At 39.1% G+C, this 22,844-nt stretch overlaps 2 protein-coding genes across 4 annotated transcripts in view; one reads left to right on the top strand and one right to left on the bottom strand.

Annotated features, from left to right (window-relative positions):
* cher (filamin protein cher) overlaps positions 1-22,844 on the top strand; it is a 47,039-nt gene that overhangs the window by 3,354 nt on the left and 20,841 nt on the right. Inside the window, exons 1-7 of one of the 3 annotated variants that reach the window (XM_041774356.2) lie at positions 8,482-9,069; positions 11,123-11,480; positions 18,363-18,507; positions 18,589-18,924; positions 20,914-21,005; positions 21,068-22,360; positions 22,425-22,811. In XM_041774356.2, coding sequence (XP_041630290.1) covers positions 8,665-9,069; positions 11,123-11,480; positions 18,363-18,507; positions 18,589-18,924; positions 20,914-21,005; positions 21,068-22,360; positions 22,425-22,811 — 3,016 coding nt within the window. In that variant the 5' untranslated portion in view covers positions 8,482-8,664. Of the gene's footprint in view, positions 1-8,481; positions 9,070-11,122; positions 11,481-18,362; positions 18,508-18,588; positions 18,925-20,913; positions 21,006-21,067; positions 22,361-22,424; positions 22,812-22,844 lie in introns of those variants that run through there. The other 2 variants (XM_017180277.3, XM_070287159.1) reach the window with 2 other exon arrangements.
* On the bottom strand, positions 4,661-4,898 carry LOC108084187 (uncharacterized). Its single transcript, XM_017180284.3, has one exon. The coding sequence runs from the start codon at positions 4,887-4,889 to the stop codon at positions 4,710-4,712; it is 180 nt and encodes a 59-aa protein (XP_017035773.1). The 5' UTR covers positions 4,890-4,898; the 3' UTR covers positions 4,661-4,709.

Genomic DNA, 22,844 nt, shown 5'->3' with positions numbered 1-22,844 from the left:
TATATAATCCTGCATCGGATTAAAATAATTTGCCTTAAACGTATAAAGAAAATACCTTCTGAGACTTGCCTATTTTCGTTAGAATTTCCACAAATTATTGTTTTATTTAACCTGCTTATTTTTATGAAAATAGATTTTGATTAATTTTATATTCAGAATCAGTTTATATTTTATTTATTTTTATTTTGTTAATTATCATTTAAATTGATTTATTTATAAAAGAAGTACAATTTTTTGCCGCCACATGGTCCATTGAATAGTCCTGCACATGGCGATGCCTTAGGGGTTGTAGTATCCTCCCAAACTACAGTTGTGCTTGGAGGATTGTAGTAATCATAAGACCCGGTTGTTGAATAGGAAGAGGCAGCCACGTATCCAGCCAAAGAGCACAAAAGCAAGAGGACGCTAAGGAACATCATCTTAATAGGTTTCTGTAGATACTGATGATTTATAAACCAAATTGGTCCATTTTATACCTTCTATCTCAGCGAGCCAGATGTAGAGATATGTTAATTGCGTGAAATCTATTTGCGAGATGCAAATAAACAGTTGGATAAATATTTAAGGTGGTTGTTTGCGTGTCGGTATTTCTTAGAAACGAAAAAGGTAATAAAATATAGTATACTTTTTACCAACAAAAAAATGTCAGCCTACTTTATATAAATTTTGACTTGGCCTTTAAACTAGACTTACCAATTTTAGTTTAATATTTAGTTTTGATAAAACCTTAAAAGAATGCTTTACTTAGGAAAAGCTTTTAGACAAATTGTTAAACAATTTCTTCTTGTACTTGTACAAAATAGGTTTTTCTAGATTCTGATTATATTTCATTACATATTTTTTTGGCATTAAAATTCAACATTTCTTAGAGAAGAAGTCTTATAGCTATGTCCAAGTCGAAGTGTCAGGTTAAGCCATTGTTGTGACAGCTTCCTAGGTTTTGGATTTATCAAGATCTATATATATATAAAGGCTAAGCCCTATAAGGATCCAACAATGACACAAAAAATAAATCGTCTTTTTAACTTTTTTTCCCACTAATTCTTTTGTATAAAAGCTCTGGAAAGATATATGTATGCTATACCCAATATTGACACAATTGTGTTAAATATATTTACAAAGCAACTTCTATTATTCTACAACAAAGCGATTCTTCAAATATTTAATGTATCTAGAAAATGTATCTGGAAAAGCGGAATACTTTTGTGTTTTTCCATGCCATTCATTTCTAAATACACATTTTTTGAACAAATAAATTATTGCTTTTAAAATCAATACCCAACTTAGAATTTTTAAATCGATTTAAATGGTATCTTTTTAAATATATTTTTTGTTTATTCATTTTCACATTTTTTTCTAATTGAAAATGTATACTTTTTGACCGCATCCACCGGCTCCGCCTAAGCACTTGAGAAGGCCACAGAGTCCTTGAGGTCCACAGGGGGAGGATGGGGATGCAGCAGGAGCCAGCGTGGTTGCAGATGGAGCGCTTGTGGCTTCCGTGGTTATAGCTGTTCCAAAATCTGTCGCTGCAAGCGCAGATCCCAATATGGTGCACAGAAGGAAGAAAGTGGCGAAGAACTTCATGTTGATATCTTCACGAGGAAACTGATAATTTTGTTATAAAAATGCGTCGTTTTATATATTTTATCTCAGCATCTAGCATATTGACACAAATGGGCCATTGCGAATTAAATCTTTTAAAACAACAATAAAACAATTGGACAAATAGTAAATTGTCAAATCAATAATGAAATTGTGTACATTTGAGACGTTTTTAACACATGTTTTTTGATACATGGAACGCAATAAAATTGGGATTAATCGGGATAAGTAGGATGCTCTATATTCTGTTTAAAAATCATATCTTTAGAAATTAAACCTTTGTTGTGGTTAATTAAAAGAAAAAACAAAGTCTTGAATATTTACTAATATTTTTAAGTCCAGAAATTTAAGCACAACTAAGATTTTAAGTTCGAAACCCGCTCTATTTTAAAGGAAATTCTAGTTTACTTCATTTCTTTTGAAGAGGAAAATCCCAGATTTATGAAATTTATTCCCTCCACAATAAAAAATATTTTTTATGTTGAAAAGATTCTTGACATATTTATTATTTATCCAAAAATGCCTTAGACAGCACATTAATTAAAGAAATAAAGTTTTTGGCCGCATTCCTTGGAACCGCGGCAGGGTTTAAGTAGGTCGCAGAATGCATTTCCACAGGGTGGTGCTTTGGTTGTGGTTGTGATAAGTGTTCCTGTTCCGGTTCCTGTTCCTATTGTTCCTGATCCTGATCCCGAACCCGGATGGTCTGCAATGGCAAATCCAATAATGCCGCACAAAACGAACAGAATGGCGAAAAACTTCATGTTGTTATCTTTCGATTGAAACTAATAACTTTGACTCGCAAATTGTGCACTTTTATATCTCTCATCTTAGGATCCACAATACACACTACAGATGGGCCAATAGGCCAAAGAAATATATTATTATTTAATATTATATTTGCTATCTAAACAAATGTCAATCTTAGCTTTCCAGTTGGCCAAATATTTGTTTTATTTATATTTGGGCCAATATGCCAAAGAAATATATTATTATTTAATATTATTTGCTATCTAAACTAATGTCAATCTTAGCTTTCCAGTTGGCCAAATATTCGTTAGATCTGACAGCTGATACAATTTATATTTTGTTTATACTATATATATTACTTTATTTTATTTTATAATCATACCATTTCTTTTGTCATGAATGTTAATATTTCAAATGTTGACACAAGTGGGGGATTTTATTTGCGGATTAATCTAAATTACAACTACTACAGTTTACAAAAATTACAACAATTCGAATTTAAACAAAAGAAATATATAATATGTCTGGGAACTAATGTTCTATAATTTAAGGAGGAATAAAACCGGAATATGTTAAATTATGGTAGATCACAGAATGATTAGCTTGGAGCTCGACGACAACAGAGCTGTGTTTACTTTAATATAAAAACACACAAAATAATAAGCTTTGCATTTCTATTTAGGGTAAGGTGGGGTAAAGCCGACCTAGTAAATGGTTTTGGCTATAAAATGCTTATTTTACATCGGATCAAGTCGTTATAAATACCAAATTAAAGGTTAGACTTTTGCGCAACTTTCTATGCATAGCATTTTATTCATACCGTTGAAAAGTTTTGAGATACAAGCGTTTTACGAAAAAGTTCATTTTTGCTATGTTCAAAAATGATGGGGTAAACCCGACCGCCTATGTTTTTGGTTGATTTAGTACAGATATAACCTAAATATAGGTTTTGCAATGATAAATCAATCAATGTTATGTTATATAATGGTAATAAAAGATAAAAGAATTAAAAAAATTAAAATAGCAAAATAATTAATCAGTATCATCTGATTCGCTGCTCAAATAGCTTGCTGGCGTTTTTTGGTTCGAGTTAAACGTCTGGTTGGCTGCGATGTTGATGGTTTTGGTGTGATTGTTGTTTTTTTTGGATTTTTTGCGGCAGGATTTACCCCACTATTTAGAGGTCGGATTTGCCCCACCACGTAATTTTTCATAAAAACGCAATTAAAAAAGAAATTATGAAAAAAAATGAACCAAACTTATATGCACTTTGTAGGACTTTATTCAAAGAATCTAAATCCACTTACAATTTTCATGCGATCACTTTGACAAACAGAAATATCCTGCAGTTAATTATGCACAAAAATGAAATTCAAAATTGTGAAAACAAACTTGTTGTCGTTTGACCATCTCAATGTTGACTAATAAAATGCTGTCATACCACCATTTACATTGTTTTCGATGCTCTACACGACAACACTAATATTATTTTGCGTAGTGCTTCCGATTTTCGAAAACAGAGGGAGGTCGGGTTTACCCACACTGTCGGCTTTACCCCACCTTACCCTAATATTATATATTATAAATAAAATCGGGAATAATTTCCTTTCAATTAAAAAAAAAAAAACATTCTCTTTTTAATGGGTTTTTAGCCATAAAACTAAAAAGCTCTTTATAAATATTTGAAAAATGCATATTTAATTTTAAAAAAGTTTAGAGTAATTTGTAATTTGATTTGTTCAAAAACAGGAAACATTTTCTCTGGGTTCTAAGACAGATTGCCCTGGGCTTCAGAACGTTTTTTTCCCTGATTTTAGGGTCAATTTCTAGAGCGACTCGCCTTTAAGGGAAAATTTTCTTAAAATACGGGCAAATAATGGTGTAGAAAATATTTAATATATATTTGATTTAGTGTTAACTTTTTAATGTAGCAGTAGGGATCATAAGGTGTATTTTAACTTGTTAACTGACATATTATAGATTTCCTAGATTACCTATTTGTTTTACGATCGAGTTCATTCAAACTAGAAGAAATAAACAAAAAAAAGCTTTTGAAAAAAATCAAATAAAAACCTCTTGATATATTTTATTGTGTCATCCATTGCTTTCTTGAATTTTTTGTATTAATATACATATAATCACTTAGGTTTATATATATTTAATTATTACAGATTTCCTGTTTTTATTATTTTATTTTATCTTTTATCACTCAGGGTTATCTTGCCTTACAGAGAAAATATTTTATAGACTCTAAAGCACTTAAGCCCCTTAAATAAATATCTAATTATTGAGCAACTTGGCTGGTTATATGTATATATTTTTTTAAATATTTATTTCATCCTTGTTTTGGTTTATTAATAAAAGAAGTAAAGTTTTTGGCCGCAGGGTCCCTTTCCGCAGGGCGGAGCTGGCACTTTAGGAGCTTCCGTTTCAGTCGTAGTAGCGGAGAATGCTTCCGTAGTGCTTGTTGTTGAAGAGGCCAGAACACAGCCAACGATGGCACAGAAAAGGAAAAGTGTAGCAAAGAACTTCATCGTGATAATATAAAATCTACAGTGATATATCTTTGACACAATTTATCCATTTTATACTTTTCAAATTTTGACAAACTAAATGTTTACACAAATGGTAGGGTTCTAAGTGCGAAACAAGTTATAAGAAAGGAAACAGTTAAGCAAACCTTAGTACTTTACCCGATCATGGAAAAGTTTTCACCATTGTTATACCCTTGCAGGGTATTATAATTTCAGTCAGAAGTTTGCAACGCAGTGAAGGAGACGTTTCCGACCCTATAAAGTATATATATTCTTGATCAGCATCAACATCCGAGTCGATCTAGCCATGTCCGTCTGTCCGTCTGTCCGTCCGTCTGTCCGTTTCTACGCAAACTAGTCCCTCAGTTTTAAAGCTATCTGAATGAAACTTTGCATATAGTCTTCTATATACTCTCACTGCTATATATGTCGGAACGGGCCGGATCGGACGACTATATCATATAGCTGCCATACAAATGTTCGATAAATTTTTAGAAAAAAAATTTTAACTTGGCTGTTTTTCAATATTATTCCATCATTTTTGAGATATAGCCATTTTATATTATTCCAGAATTTTGTTAAAAATTTTATGAAAATCGGACCACTATATCTTATAGCTGCCATAGGAACGATCGGGAAATTAATCAAAAAAATTATAACTTCGTTGTTTTTCAACGTATTTTAATCTACTTTGACACATGAGCTTCTGGTATTATTTCAAAATTTTGGTAAAAATTTTATGAAAATCGGACGACTATATCTTATAGCTGCCATAGGAACGATAGGGAAAGTAATAGAAAAAATTATAACTTCGTTGTTTTTCAACGTATTTTCATCTACTCTGAGTATGAGCTTTACTTATTATTATAGAATTTTGGTATACATTTTATGAAAGTCGGACAACTATATCATATAGCAGCCATAGAAGCGATCCGCAGATGTAGAGAAAATGTAAAGCTGGGAATGTATAACTGTAACTGTCAAACTGTAAACATAATAAGTATAGGTAAAATGGTATGTAACTCAGTTTAGTGTCTGTTTTCGGCATTATAATTTATGACATAAATATGAAAACCAATCTGCAAGGGTATACAAACTTCGGCGTGCCGAAGTTAGCTTCCTTTCTTGTTTTTTTTATATAATTTTTGTGGTTCTATTTTAAGCTCCACGCGACTTAGAAGTCTGGGAACTATTTACGTAAATTTATAATTATAAATCAAATGATCTTCAGATTAAAACATTTATTTATTAATCAGTGCTTACTTTTTTTGTAAACATAACACATACATTGAGACTACATAGATCCCCATTCCAAGTCCTTTTTAGTAGTTTAGACTTTTGAATCAATTAAGTGAAACCTGGCGAAGGACTCGCTGCCAAAAAGCGTTTCTATGCAGTCCCCAGACATCGATTTGATCTTCCATCGGTCATTCGTGTGTGATGATCATAGCCATATAGCCATAGCTACTCGCTTTGACTTTGACTCATTTGGCTAAAATTAACGAATTCTAACGATTCCTAACCATATCGAGAAGGTCGCTGGTTGTCGGCCCCATTTTCTTGGCTCATTCACTTGTCTGTCTGTCTGGCCGTCTCCGTGCATTTGTGTCTGCCTTTCGTTTTTGCATTTGACCAGGTGAAAAGCGGGGCGGGGACTGGGTATGTGGAATTAAAAAGGCATTGCCAAAAGCAATCCGCAAATATGCCAAATATTTACCAGAATTATTTGCTCTTCTTTATGGTTTTTGGGTATGGGTGTGCGAGAAATGAGTGATTCATTTGATTTTATTTTGTGGTGATTTTAGCATCGAGTCCCCGCTTTGAAAAGGGTCACAAGTTGGAGATTTGAGGGCTTGGTCAATTTTTAGATTTCAGAGAAATACGGTTCATAATTCGAAATATTGGTTTCGTTTTTTTTATCAAGCCTGGTTATTACCTCATTCGTGATACAATGTAGTGGATTGAATCAGTAAAATATTTTGCTGACAATTAGTCATTGCATTAAATTACCTTATGAGCAACAAATAATTCCTTCTTAAGCGTAAACTGGTTTTATATTGATTTTTTATATATAAAACCTAATCAACTTAATTGAGCTTGAATTTTGCTTAAAGCGAATATAATAAGCGATAATAATTTTTCAAGGGTATTTAAATGAATAAGAATAGGTTTTATGATAATTTAAAAGTAAAAATAAATACGAATTACAAATCAAAAGTATTTATTTATAAATCAAACAATCCATGATACTATGAAGCTGCCAAAAAACTCCAATAGGAATACAAATCATATTTTGTAATGCTGTGTGTGGAATCGTCTTCATCTAGTTTTAGATTTGTTTTCTGAAGCCGGTCTCCTGACGTTTATCACCGCTGTCCCCGACATCGAGGTCAAGCTTCCCCTGAACAACCAACTAGTGTTCACCGTCTCAATCAGCTACCCAGAATAGAATTATATATGATCAGGGCCCGGCTGACCACCGTCTTGGCTATGATGCCCACGGTGGTGAAGCTGCTTAACTTCCTTAGCCTTCGCTATAACTTCTCGGTCCTGGTGTCCTGGATAATGATGTGATGCTTAAAATTCTTCATTACTTTATGTGTGTGTATGCAGTTAACCAAGTCTCCTGATTCAACAACCCAACGGTCCCAAATATGATAATTTACTTTGTAATCTTCGAACTGGCCATTAAGATGATTCTGTACTCATTCCTATCGCAATGGGTTCCCGGTCCCATAGCTATAGGAAGTGCTTCGGCAGCCCGGTATCTATTAGATACATTCTTAATTTTTCCAGATAAAAGACTTCTTAAGTTGGCAACTTACCTCTGTCTTGTCCATAGTTGGAACATATGATTTTGGGTGTAATTTTGAGGAATGAAATATTTTTAATAGTAGTTTTGGTTGTTTATTTATAAAATATAGAAAATTCTTAGAAAGAAAGCTCCAAAATATTTATTCTTGAGTTAAATGTTCTCGATTCTGATGTAACTGTAATCTCAGTGTTATACCAGTGGCGGATCCAGAGACGATTCTTGGGGGGGAAATTGAACTTATCGACAGAAAATTATTCTATTGGACAGTCAAGTTGAGGCGTTTTTGGCGAGATAAACGGATTTAAATGAAACGTCACCATGCGATGAGTGTTTTCATACTCAATAGTGCCAATTGTACAGTATTATTTAGGATAATCATGCCAGATAGTAACATTTTTAGGTTCCAAGGGGGGGGAAATTTCCCTAATTTCACCCCCCGTGGATCCGCCACTGGTTATACTGTGTATTATTAGTAGCAGCTCCTACTTGATTCCTATAAAAAAAATGGAAATATAAAGCTCAATATCTTTAAACATTTCGAGGAAAAAACGTTAATAAACAATATTGATAAGCGCCTCCAATGGCTTAGGCTGTTGCATACTTTGGGGCTCAGCGCGGAAGCACAGAAAATAATTAAAAATTAGTTTAATATTAATAAAAAATACTGCACTTTACGTTCTCACGCTGAACTTGAGTTTATTTGTTAAACTGGTTTTTTTTCTACGCTTGAACTTTTCGCTCAGTGCGTGCGCTGCGTGAGAGAGCCAGATCGAGAGCGAGAGCGGCAAACATTTGTGAAAGAGCGAGAGAGCGGTAAACAAACTTGACAGCTGAAAAGCTAAACGACAACAAGGCGCTAGAGGAGAAGAAAGAGGAAGAGTGGGAGACAAGAGAGCGCTGAGCGAGACAGCGCGAGTGCTGATCAGCAGCAGAGAGAACAACAACAAACCGGCCGCCAAGATGTACTGCGAGGGAGAGGGAGACAGGGCGATGGAGAATGCCGGTGTGCGACAAACTTTAGCGTCAAAAAATTTATTCAACGGTGGTACGCGCAAGAATAACGACGCTGACGGTCCCGGATCGACAACAATATCGGACGGCGGCGGAATCGGAATCGGTGAATTGGTGCAAAACGCGAATTATACAAACGGTCAGACGACGCAGGCGACCATTTTTCTCCGCAACAACAATAGTAATAACAACAACGGTAACCACAGTCACGGCAGAAAGAACCCGCCAAATTCGCAACAAAATCAAAGCAACGCGTGTGTTTATTCGGCCAACAACAATATAGAGCAAAACTTCAGCAACTTAAATTTCTACGCCCAACAGCCAGCCGCACACTACGACGTTTGCTATCAACAGGTGTGTGTGAGTGTGTAATATGTGCACGTGAGGGAGAGAGTCCCTTTGTGAGAGTGTGTGGGTTACAGTGAAGATTCCTCAATAAGCGAAATCTAGGAATACAAAACAAAAAAGTCTTTATTGGGTCCCATTCGTCCCTATAACTTGAAACTTCGTCTTAATTTAAAAAACTTTTTTTCGTGGAAATTTTTACTATCTAGGTATTAGTGCATAAAAAGTCTGATTTAGTGTTTTAAAAAAATACAAAATGTATTATTTCTACAAAAGAAATTGAAGCACAGTTAGCGCATATGAAACTGGAATATCTTCGTTTTATCAAGAAAATTTTTAGGAAATGTTTTTTATACTATTAATCAAAAAGCAATTCGTACTTGAAGTTTCAAATTAAAAATATTACAAGTTTTAAACAGTTCGTATTCAAAGACAACTTTACTTAAACTGAAAAAAAACAGTTCTAGTTATTTAATGTAAATTGTGAAAATCTGTCCAGTTCATAAAAATATCCAAAGTCAGAAACAACTCAATTGCATTTAAATAGAAAAAATAATAATAATAATAATAATCTTCAGCTAAGTCATGATAGTTTCAAGTTTTGGACGTACAACTGCAAGACTCTTTTTTAATTGCTGCAGTTCACATTGCGTTTTGTCGCGGCATTTCGCAATTAATGAAAATGTTAATGAACTTCACACGCTGCGCAGTCGAGCAATCCACTCCAATTTCTTTTTCTAGCCATGTTTTCTTGGCCTGGCCCAGACGGACGAGGGGGTTGGTGGGGTCCCTCTATTTCTGTGGGTTTTTGGGGACGAAGACGACAACAACAACGACTACGTTTGTGTGTGGCACGCGAACTCGGTCTCGCTCTTTTTGCCCGCCCTTGTCCGGCGTCTTCGTCTTCTGCCCGCTCCTCTCCACCTCCGTTTTGTGCTCGCTCTTCGCGACCTGTATACCCTTTTTTTTTTTGGGAACTTTTTGGTGAAGTTTGGTGGACAATGGGTTAAGACGGAGTTACCTGGGAACTAGTTTCGCTGACTGAAGATAAGACAAATTTCCAAGACGAAATATATCAGTTTGAAAAGCCGAACCTCTAAAATATAGTCTTTTATTCTGTTATTATGTAAATCAATCTTCTTTAAGTTCTGTTTTCTTCCTATTGTTAAAGAGTTAATTTTAAACATTCAATTCCTAAAATGGATTTTAAATTATAATATTTATATTTCTAATTTTAGAGAGAAAATTAATGAGTCTTCTTGAAGTTATGAAAGTTTAGGGTAATAAAGTTGAATACTAAATATAATTAAAGATTTGTAGGTTGAAAATATATTAAGATCAGAGGGCATACTCTAAAATTGTTTTATTATCATTTTCCTTTATCAAAATAACTTTTATATTCCTTAAATGAATCGATATGGATTTATCTTAACGATAAAACTTTGCAATAAATGATAAATAAAACGCTATCTGGTTGACATTCTTGTAAGATATTCTCTGGGGTCCAAAGATAGTATAGATATCTATAGGTAATTAACCAACTTATTAGACTACTAATAAAATTTTAGTAAACTCCTTTAACTACCTAAACAAATTGCAAAATGATGTACCTTTAGAATTTTAAGCCTAAGTAATAAAGATAGCCTCCCTATAAAAAAGTGTATTTGAGTGCCGTTTGTGCTTGACATTTCTTTGATTCTTGATTGCCACTTGGCTGCGGGACATGTGTGGAAAGTGGACAGTCCACTCCACTCCATAACACACCGCCGACATTAAAGTTCTGGTGGTGAGCCCAAGCGAAACTGGAACAAGACTTGGCCGACACCACACCTTGTGCGATCCGATCCGATCCGATCTGATTGGAGTCGACGCCATTCGATTCAATTTGCTCTTTGCCTCCAGGACTGGAGTTGGTAGTTTTTAATGGAGATCGTTTTTGCATGACTGCTAAGTGATTTTCGAAGTAGCGACATCCCACACTCACAGACGCATTTTGATTTCCCGGCACACCCATATTGTAAACCCGGCTAACCCGCTTTTTTGACCAATCGTTAACCCACAGACGAACGACTACTATCAACAGCACCAGGAGGGCCAGCAGGCGGATCAGTACGAGGAGAACTTCGACGAGGACATGGAGGCCGAACGCGATCTCGCCGAGGATGCACAGTGGAAGAAGATCCAACAGAACACCTTCACCCGGTGGGCCAACGAGCACCTGAAGACGATCGATCGGTCGATCAACAACCTGGAGACGGATCTGTCCGATGGTCTCCGTCTGATCGCGCTGATCGAAGTGCTGTCCCAGAAGCGGATGCCCAAATACAACAAACGCCCAACATTCCGCAGCCAGAAGCTGGAGAACGTCTCGGTGGCCCTGAAATTCCTCCAGGATGAGGGTATCAAAATCGTTAACATTGGTAAGTAGTAGAAGCCCCATGCAAAGTTCCCAGAACTCTCGGATTAGTTTGGGCTGGGCTGTCCCTCGGATATCGTTGGGGGGTCTTCGTATCTCTCTCTCTATCTCTAATAGTTTGAAACCGCACAATTGTGGTTGTGAAACAGCTTATGAATCAATTAGAAGCGCTCGCCTCGTTGGCCATCAATAATGATTCCATTGAAAATTGCATAATTTGCTCTTTTCAATGAGAAGATACAAAACCCAACCAAAAGATGCGCCGCCGCCAACGCCGCAAGAGTCTCGAGTTAACACCAGATCCGCCGCCGCGTCACCCGCTGCATTCCATACGATCCCTCGTGGATCTGTGTGTTGTATTATTTATTTGAAATTTCTGCTTTCAACGGCTCGCTAGCTCGCTTCCAGACTACAAAACAAAATATGATGTCATTGCCGCATTTATTCAAAGCGCCACCAGCTTCAATGCGAGTTTTACTTTCATTTGTATTTACTATATGCATAATTCAAGATTGTGTTCAGCAATTTGCAGTACCTGCACAGTACGCGACAAACGGATTGAGCAAAAGATACTCTTCAAAGGGGTATTTGGGGATTAGAGCAGATTTGATATTGAAGATTTGGTTTTACTTGTTGTAAACTCAGTATGCTCTCAGCTAAAAATGAGTTTTATCTAAGCTGTAGTCCAATTTAACTTTAAATATTATTTCGGAAACAAATCTGTCAGAACAATTTATTTTGTTATTTAACATACGGTTATGTTTCCTTTTTATTGACTTTACTTCGATTGTTCACACATATTTCACACTTTCGGCTATAAATTCGATATACTACATGCGAAATACATCTACCTCCAAACAAGAGAGTAGCTACGAAGCGTGGCCAATTGGGAAGGTTAATTTCATTAGGGTGCTATCGCTTTCAAAGAGCCATCACCACCTCTATATAAACCATTGCCGAATCACGAGCGTAACAGAACTTGATCTCAATGGCAAACTAACTGCATCTTGCTAATTCATTTAAATTGAAAACTATATAGAAAGAAGCATGTGATGCGAATGGGGGCCTTATGATTCACAAATCAGTGCCGTAGACTAGCTCAAGCTCAACGATCAGTCGGTCATTGAGGCATTCAGACGGCGGATGATTCTCCCGGGTATTACATTTCATTCACAATGTAATCAGGTTCCTCTTAATGACCCCGTGACGCAATTGATAAGACGTTCTCCGCTCCTTGTTTTCGGAACGCTTGAAGTAACTCAATCAGCGGACGACGATCATTCGGTAGGGGCTTACTTGGCCATATAAAAAAGATAAACACTTTCAGTATCTTGGTGTTCCAGAAAAAAAACGCGTTTGTCAATAATTGACAGCTAGGTAAATAATGTTTACAAGCAGCACAAGGGAGCGATTCTTACCGCTCAAAAATGTAGATAAAAACGAAAAATGAAAGTCAAACAAAAGTGCGAGCTGGATGAGAGCTAAGTAAATGCAATTTTCAGACCTTTTTAAAGCGAATTTCTGGCTGACATTCTGTTATTGAAAGTACAATCGCAATTTTGGAGGTATTTTTGTAAAGCTATCAACACTTTCGCTTTGGTGCGATAAAAATATCATCCATTCTGGACTTTTGGTTTAGCGATAAGGCGCCGTCATATCTACAACTGAATTTTGTTTTTGCTCTAGCAACTCGAATTTCGCGATTTAAATTTGGGGTTAGTGAAAAATATTTGCAGGGAGATGATTCACTCACTTAATAACCTTAGTCATTAGCTTAATTTGTGCTTAAATGGCGGTATCTGCAGGAATTCCAACATGTTTTTCCCAATAATTACTCGTTTGTTATTTCGGCAAACACTCATCTCCCCAAAAACAGATATCGCATCCAATTTCGGCGATTATCGTTGCACAAATAGCCAAAAAATTATAAGCAAACATTGTTAATTAATTTAACGAGCACCGCCGCACCTCTTCCTGTTGTCAATCGATTTAAATTGGTACAGTGAAAGCTATTCGGAGAAATTTTTGGTTCTCAGTGTTTGGAAAGCATTTACCACTCTGCAGGCCTGCACTTTGGGTTCCCACTGTATCTCGACCAGATCATTTCTGTGTTTGGTTGTTTCCGTCCTCCAAATTTTTTTATTTTTCTACACTTTTATGCTGTCAATTGAATTAGCGCGAAATTTCGTGGAGTTACTATATAACACACTCACACATGGTGTGCCACGCAGCTGCTGGCTTCTCAAGAGCTTGTCCGAGCTGGGCTCCAAGGCGGATTGTAGATTTCCATGGAGCGCCGGTCGTATCTACAAATGTTTGCGCTAAAAAATCCACACAAAAACAATAATAAAGCCTCTCGGGCTGTCGCAATAAAATGCAAAAAGTAAGAAAAATAACCACAGAAATAAGCAAATAAGAATAACAAAATTAAAAGTACAAAGCAGAGGGAAGAATAAAACCTAATACGTGCCGGGCAGAGTAGAGATAAAGTCGCTCAGTTGACTCTCCATGACATCATCATCATCGACATCATCTGGTTTTTGGGCTTTCGGGGCTTACTTTAATATTTTGCCTAAAGTTTTTGGAAGAAAACTCCATTGCCTAATGGCTCCTATCAAGTCAGGCTCAATTTGTCACAGACAATTGATTGTTATTGATGACGCCATCATCATCAGCAACACCCAAAACATCATTAAATTTATCTATGAATCTATGAAGGACGACATAGAAGATTTTGCCAGGCAATGAGTCAAGCAAATATATCACTAAATAGAAGCCTCTTGATGATCCATTTGACCCAATTTCATTTCAGTTGTTTGCTTGTTAATAATTTGTTCATATATTGAAAGATGTTTATATATTTTTAATTGAATATTTCCCATGATGTGTGGATTTTTACAGGGGCAGCAGATTAATTGAAATATGAGATTTCTCTTTAAATATTTTATTAAGAGAGCGTAAAGCATGATTGATTTTAAATATATAAATAAAACAATATACATTTTATTGTGGTTAGTAACATATTAAAGAACATATTTCAAGATAAAGATAAGTGTTTAAAATAAATATGATTTCCTCGTAATCAGAAATTCTTCAAACCCAAAGCATATAACATACTTAACAAATTAGTCAGAGTGTTGTTTAAGATCGTGTTAACAAGCTTCCGTTAGCGAGCTTAGCATTTTTTCTTGAATATTTGCCTATTTGTTGAATCCCATCACAACAAAAGGGTGAATCAGCTGTGAACGAAAGGTAATACTATCTTGAATTTCCGATGAATTTCAGCTGAATAGCTCGAACCCAAAAATGACACGACTTTTAACTCTGATACTTGCATTGATCACCCGGCACGTACTCACCGGTGTTTTTATAAATCATTTGCAATGCCTCAATATGACGCCATCGATCCGGACACGTCACCGTTGAGCTCTGGCTAAACCTCTCAGGGTCTTATCCACCGGCTGAAAATAGAAGTGATGGGAATGGGAACCAAAACCAAACCATTCGTCGTCACACTCGAAAAGCAATTGTGATAAGATTAAGTTGTTATGAGAGCTTCATTGGCATTGCAGCGCCGGAATGTTGAGATTCTCCACTTGGTCTTCGGTCAATTATTTAAATTAGCAAAAGTTGGCGGCCATTAGGAGAGATCGTTCCGAGAGGAGAGACCCAGACCCGGCTCAATTAACCCCAAACAAGTGAAAAACTACAAAGACACCAGCACCACACACAAGGAATGTGGGACACAAAAAGACAAAACCCACATAGTAGGAAAATATGCCCGAAAATGGAGCTCAGTCTGAGCGGCTTAAAGTGTCAGGCAGAGGCCGACAGGCTCCGACTTTCTAAGCCAAGCAGTGTCAACGATTTTTGCAGCTTAGCCCTGCCCGGGCTCTAATTTAATTAGCCACGCAACAGTTAGGCGCGTCTCTATAGATGTTTGGCCTCAGACCGAGAACGGAAACTGGTTTTTCCGTTTGGAAAATCATTCCAGACGCTGCCACAGCTGCTTTTCCGACTCCAACTCCAGCACCGGGGCTGTGGTATGCGCGTGCCGCCGCTCCAAGAACGTGTCTGGCGACTCTGTGACCCAGACCCAAGCCGGTTACCCGTGACTGTGACTGGAAGCGGATAGCAACATTAACGTCTGTCTATGTGGCCTCGGTATCGGAGCTGGAGCTGCAGCAGCCTCAGCATTCTTGTTATCTGAATGTTAAATACTTTTCTGCCGTTGCACTTAACATCATAATAACTCTGGAACTCTGGGGCCGCAACGAGGCGAGAATCGTTGCACATAAATCATGTCAAGTCATCATTTGGCATGGCCAAACGATCCGAGTGTAGCTTCTGTAGTTGGTCTAGAGCTCTGCCTCTGGTTATTTTTATTTTTTTCCTATTTTTTTTGGGTGGACATATCCGATTGCAGTGGACAATGACAGCGAAATTGTGATAGATTGTTTATCCGAGCAATACTTTCCCAGAACTTTCCAATGATTATTTTAGTAATTAACTGCTCTTTGTGGCATCTTGTTGGGTAAAGAAATCAAGATCACTTAAAGATAAGCAGCCTTGAGGGGTGACTTCATGTTTCGGGTACAAGATAAACTTATCTTGGCTAAACTCTGGGGTTATCTAGGCTGTATATAGGTTTATTAGATGGTTTCCTGGTTTTCTAGATTGTTTTTGGCTTGCTATTTTCAATGAGATATTTTTGTATATTTTGTTAAGGACTGAGATATATGGAAAATCATTTAAAAAGAATTTCAGTTCAAGGTTTAATAGCTGTATTTTCTTATCAAATTAATTGGATGTACCATTCCTGGCCATAAGTACTTATTACATACCAATATCGTAGTTATATAGATGCGCATTAGTTGCCTTTTCTGCATTCCAAGAATTCTTGAATTACTTTGACCCCAATCGCACTTGTGTTTGATCATGCATATGGTAACAGAAGAGTTCTACTTGGATTAGATTTCCCACTTCCGAGAAGCTTCTCTTCCACTCGTTCTCCGCGATCTTTACACTTATGCATATGGATGGAGATGGAGCTGAAGCTAGAGCTGGAGTAGCCTGCCTCCCTGGTTAATATGCATTACATATTCGTATTATGGCATCTCGTGCTCCGTTCTTCATTCTCCTTTGGCTCCTCTCCCCTCCAGACATTAGCATATTTCTATATAATTTACAGCAAATTTTCTTGTTCGCGCTGCCATGCCAAAAACAAACTTTGGCGGGGTTGACAACCAGTTTGAACACCACAAAGACTCGCAGACAGACATCCAGTTGGAATGGAGTTTTGGCCAAAAAGACAGTGGCTGTCGAAGAGGCTCGTGGATTGGCATGCCAACTGCTGCTGCCTAATTAGCCAAATCATTTCTGGCTATTTATTTATTTAGCCATCTTCAGTGATTTTTTTCTTCTGCAATGCCGTTTTAATTGCTGCTTTCTTTCAAGCTGGCTATGTGTAGCTTTTACAGCAACTAGTGTTGGCTTTGAAGTAATTTTTCATAAATATGTCAGCGGGCTGGGCTTACAGATTGGCAGCTAATTCATTTGTCAAGGCGTCAGTCGACCGTAAAAGTATTTTAAATGGCCAAAAGCAGAGGATGACCGGCAATTTGATGGCTTTTAGGAGAGGCCAACCCGCCCAGCCGGTTTCTCTGTCTCCCACCGGTGGCCGGCAACTCAAGTAAACAAAGCCATTTGCAAATTTCAGTGCAAAAAAAAAAATTATAAAAAAAGTGGTTATTGCTGTTGCGGGCGTAGTAAGTGGGTAAGAGAGCTGGCTCTATCAGCAATCGTTTAACGGCTCGTTGAACAGGCCAAGAAAAATAAAAGGAGAAACAAAAGAAAAAGTGCAGTGCTTCTAGAAAGAAAGCCCTCTGGGGGGAAAACAAAGAGAAATGTAGAACATTTAGGTAGTACGTCAGTTCAGGGAACTGTCGTCACTTGGCATATTCAGTTACAATCGCTGGCAAAGATCCACACAGAGCACAATTTTGTACTACTTTAGACCTTTACAAGGTACAAGTTATGAGCCTTACTTAGATTTTGTGTGAGGAATAGAGCAAAGTGGCTGCATATTTAATAAATAAATTAAATTAACAACTTTACTATTCAAATTCCTAAGAGCTTTTCTTATCTCCAAGAAATCTCTTTAAAGCTCATAAAGTCAGATTTATGTTGTTATTTAATATTCACTTTATGGCTTATAAAAAGAACCAATAAACCCAATCCAACTTAAATTGGGAACTGGGCCAAATGCTTTTGCCATGTATTTCTCCCTGTGACAACTTTCCCGCTTGGCGGAGGCGGAATTTCAATCGCGTCATGGTTCAGTCGGTGCTGCGTGCCAAATGCATTTGCCAAGGGTTTCCAGGTGTCGACTAATCGACGATAGGCAATCAGTAGAACCAATGTCCACGCCTTTCACCTTGCGGTGTTACGCTATTAATGATTGGACTGCGAGGTTCAATAAACCCAAGACGGGGAACGACGGCCGTTTTAGCATGACAAAAGATGCTCGAAGCGCAGGCTTTTGTGGCCAAGTTTAAGGTCGCGCGTCGGGCTGAAAACCGGCAAGACAAGTTGATTGCGCGCATTATCTCAACCTCAGCCCTGAACTTGACCATCAGGCAAAGTGGCTGTAACAGTTAGCGGACATCTCCGGCCATAATTGGCAGCTTGTCGAATGGCAACAGGTTCGCAGCAGCCGCCGCTTTGGAGTGTGGCCAGTGACAGTTGCAATTGCAGCCACTGTAGTTGTCAGGGCAATTAATAGCTACATTAAGTATACGAACCGGTAACGGTCCACGTTCTGGTTTTGTCCACTGGCCAACAAAGTAATCCGAAACCGATCATCCAACCCCTTCTTTCTCCGCAGACTCCTCGGACATTGTGGACTGTAAGCTGAAACTGATACTGGGCCTGATATGGACACTGATTCTCCACTACTCGATATCGATGCCCATGTGGGATGGTGACGATGAGAAGCAGCTCAACGGCTCTGGCCACACGCCCAAGCAGCGGTAAGAAGAAGAACTGGCAGGCCAACCCACCAAAAGTTACTCCTGTAACTAAAAAATATAAATCACTCTCCTCTATGACAGCCTGCTGAACTGGATCCACGCCAAGATACCCGATTTGCCCATCAACAACTTCACCAATGACTGGACCACGGGCAAGGCGGTGGGCGCCTTGGTGGATGCCTGTGCTCCCGGTCTCTGTCCCGACTGGGAGATGTGGGATCCCAAGGATGCCGTCCAGAATGCCTCCGAGGCCATGGGCCTGGCCGATGACTGGCTCAATGTGCGTCAGCTGATTAAGCCCGAGGAGCTGGTTAATCCCAATGTGGATGAGCAGTCCATGATGACCTATCTGTCGCAGTATCCCAACTCCAAGCTCAAGACCGGTGCTCCCTTGAGGCCCAAGACGAATCCCAATAGGTAAGTGAAACGTTGAGAATTTTTAGACGAACTTCTTTAAGTCGAAACTGAGTTTTTAACTAAGGGTTTGGTGTTGAATAGAAATAAATTTATAACTTTTTAATATCATTAATTGATTTTTTAAATGGAAATTTAGAATTAAAACATATATACATGTGTTTTCAACCTCCAGTTTTAAGTGGAAGAAATTTCTTTTTATATAATTAATTGATTTTTCAAATACAATTTAGAGTTTCGAATAAATTATGTTTTTTTTTTAAACAAAATCCAGTTTTAAGTGAATAAAATTTGTAAATATATTCTTAGCCTTTGTGCTACTAGAAGCCTTTCTACTGATTTGTATAAGAAAGTCTTAGAACTTTATGATAAGCCATAAACTCCTCGATTTCTTGGAAATCTTTGGCATAACTTTGAAAGTTGTTTTGACACCTAAAAGTCGAAAAGTTAATTTTAATCAATCCAGTTTCAGTTCGAGCTAAAGAAGTTCGTCTCCACTAGCCCCATCTATAGCCAGCGTTGTATTTTCTTTTCGAGTATATTCCAAATTCTATTCTTTAGTCCTTCGAATGTCCTGCACTTTTAATGATTCTAATCCAGACTCTATATCTCTTTCTTCTCTCTCCCTCTCTCTTTCTCTAAACAACTCTCAATATATTATTTCTACCTCCGTTGTTAATGTATTTTGGATATTGTTCTTGTTTCCCTATCCGCTCCGTATACATAAACCCAATATATATGTATATATATATTTATTAAACGCCTTAAAAAAAAAATGCAAAACTCAGCATTCCTCCGCCGCGGTAAGTTTCGGCATGCCTCCTCTTTTCCGTTCTGTTTCTGTTTCTGTTCTGATCTTTTTTGAGGGCCACTTCTTTTCTTTTTGGCCTACGTTCTTAGCCGCTTGTTTCTCGGCTTTTTAATTTATCGACTGTGTTCTTTTCGGCTACTTTATGTTATGGCATTGGATGATTTAAATGTTCCACCACAGAGTTTCGGTTACTGTTGCCGGCTAGCCCCAGAGCGATCCGTATCTAATGGATACTTCAACGCCGCCTGACAGGCTGTCCGCTGTTTGCCGCTTTCCTGTTTGTATTGCTCTGCTGCCCTGCTCGCTAGCGGCTTTTATTGCTGGCTACAATTAGCGCTCACTAAACGCATTCATCTTGGCCGACGCCGTATTTAATTTGTTGCTTTGCTTGGCCAGCAGCGCTCCCCAAGAGCTGGTGGAATCACATGCTTCTCTCTGCTCGTACAGCGTCCGTAGGCCCGAGATTTATCGTTCTTTGATCGGCTCTTCAGTTTTAAAAACCAACTTTACGGTTTGAGATTTAATTTTGGAATTTAACTGACCGTAAGAGGAGATCAATGGCAATAATTAGTCTTAAAAATAAGCCCATTAAAGCCAGGCTTAACATCAAAAGAATTTTATTTTATTTATTGATTTACAACTTTTACTCTTTACTTATTTATGCTTTTACTCAATTTTTGGAACAGAAAAAGCTTAGAAATAAGCTTTTAAACTCCTTTTTCCAAGGCAGTAAAATCATAATTAATGATTAATTTATTCAATTTAAATTTTATACCCCCAATTTTCACAAAAATAAAGTAAATTATTTGCTGAGAAAAATCTAAAGCAGCCAAAAAGTATGTTGCACAAAATATCTTGCTTTGGTAATACCACAAGTTGCCGCTTGGCGCCACTGAATTCATTTTGAATTTATAAATTTTATTCTAATTTTAACAATTCTAGAATGCTTTAATATCTTAAAGATACTTAAGAAGCATCAAATAATGCTTTAATATCTTGTAAATATTTCACAATTTCTCTGCAAAGCATTTGAAAGCCAAGTTAAACCCGCTGCTGGGCTGCTGTTTGAGTAATTTTGAATGTAGTTTCTTTGTACAAAAATACTGGCTTTGTAGAGCTCTCAACCTACGCCTTCTTAATATATTCCCTTACTTACATATACCTTACTATTCCCTCCGCAGAGTGCGTGCTTATGGTCCTGGCATTGAACCCATTGGTCCTGTGGTCGGAGCCCCGGCCAACTTCACCGTGGAAACCTTCTCGGCGGGCAAGGGTAAGTCCTTAATGATATCCCTTTCAAACCTAAATCTATTCTAAGCTTCATTAAATCTTCAGGTGATGTGGATGTGGACATCCAGGGACCCACTGGGGAGATCGAGAAGGCTGATGTACGCTTCAACAACGACAAGAACTTGACCTACACGGTCTCCTACATACCCAAGGCCGAGGGCCCCCACAAGGTGGCCGTAAAGTTCTCCGGTCGCGACATCCCCAAGTCCCCGTTCCCCGTGAAGGTCGAGGGACATGCCGGAGATGCCTCCAAGGTAAAGGTGACGGGTCCCGGCATTCAACCCAACGGCGTGACCATCAAGAAGCCGACCTTCTTCGACATCCTTACCAAGGATGCGGGTCGCGGCGTGCCCGAGGTGATCATCATCGATCCCGCCAACCACAAGACCTCGGTGGCAGCCAAGGTGCGTCAGTTGGAGGACGATACGTGGCGCTGCGAGTATGTGACTGCTCTGCAGGGTCTGCATTCGGTGAATGTCTTCTACGCCGGCACACCCATTCCGAACAGTCCGTTCCCGGTGAAGGTGGCCCCGCTGTCGGATGCGCGTAAGGTGCGCGCCTCCGGCCGAGGCCTTCAGGCCACGGGCGTTCGCGTCGGCGACGATGCCGACTTCAAGATCCACACCGAGGGAGCCGGCGAGGGTGTGCCCGAGGTGCGCGTCATTGGTCCGGGCGGCATGAACCAGAACGTCATGCAATCGAAGGTGGATGGTAACACATACGAGTGCCACTACTATCCCACCAAGGAGGGTCGCTACGTGATCATGGTGACCTTTGCCGGCCAGGAGGTGCCCAAGTCGCCGTTCGAGGTGAAGGTGGGACCCAAGAAGGAGTCCTCGATTGTGGCCTACGGACCTGGACTAAGCAGTGGCGTCATTGGCTACCCGGCTGCCTTTGTGGTGGAGACCAATGGCGAGACGGGCGCCCTCGGGTTCACCGTGGCCGGTCCCTCGCAGGCCGAGATTGAGTGCCATGACAACGGCGATGGCTCTGCCCTTGTCAAATATCATCCAACTGCCGTCGGCGAGTATGCCGTGCACATTCTGTGCGACAACGAGGACATCCCCAAGTCGCCGTTCATTGCACAGATCCTGCCGCGCACTGACTTCCATCCGGAGCTGGTCAAGGCCGCTGGTCCGGGACTTGAGAAGAATGGCGTGACCATCAATCAGCCGACTAGCTTCAGTGTGGACACCAGCAAGGCGGGAAATGCCCCGCTGGACGTTGTCGTCCAGGATGTCTATGGCACCAAGTTGCCCGTGGAACTGAAGAACAATCCCGATGGCACCAAGAAGGTCACCTATACGCCCACTTCGGGAGTTCCACACACCGTTGAAGGTGGGTCTTGATCTTTGGTTATAAAAAACGAAGTTATATGATTATTTTCCAATCGTCTTTTCAGTGAACTATGGTGGAGTTTCCACGCCCAACTCACCGCATCGCGTTTATGTCGGCGTTCCCGTGGATGCCGCTAAGGTCCAGGCCTTTGGACCTTGGCTGCAGCCCGGCGTGCGTCCCAATGTGCCCACTCACTTCAATGTGGACGCACGGGAGGCTGGCGATGCAGAGCTGAAGGTGAAGGTTATCCACGAGGAGACCAAGATCGAGGTGCCCTGCAGGATCATTGACAACGAGGACAGCACCTATTCGGTGGAGGTGATTCCGCCCAGCAAGGGTGCCTACACCACCACGATGACATACGGCGGCCAGAGAGTTCCACTGGGACAGAAGGTCGTTGTGGAGCAGACGGTGGATGTGTCCAAGATCAAGGTGGACGGACTGGAGCCCAGTAAGTATCCGTAGATTAGGCAAAGCGAATTAG

The sequence above is a fragment of the Drosophila kikkawai genome, chromosome 3R (genome assembly GCF_030179895.1).
Source record: "Drosophila kikkawai strain 14028-0561.14 chromosome 3R, DkikHiC1v2, whole genome shotgun sequence".
Classification (NCBI taxonomy): Eukaryota; Metazoa; Arthropoda; class Insecta; order Diptera; family Drosophilidae; genus Drosophila; species Drosophila kikkawai.
This window is presented reverse-complemented; position numbering and strand designations above follow the sequence as displayed.

Bases quoted from the DNA above. Each gene is read 5' to 3' on its own strand.
- LOC108084187 (XM_017180284.3), bottom strand. From the start codon at position 4,889: ATGAAGTTCTTTGCTACACTTTTCCTTTTCTGTGCCATCGTTGGCTGT.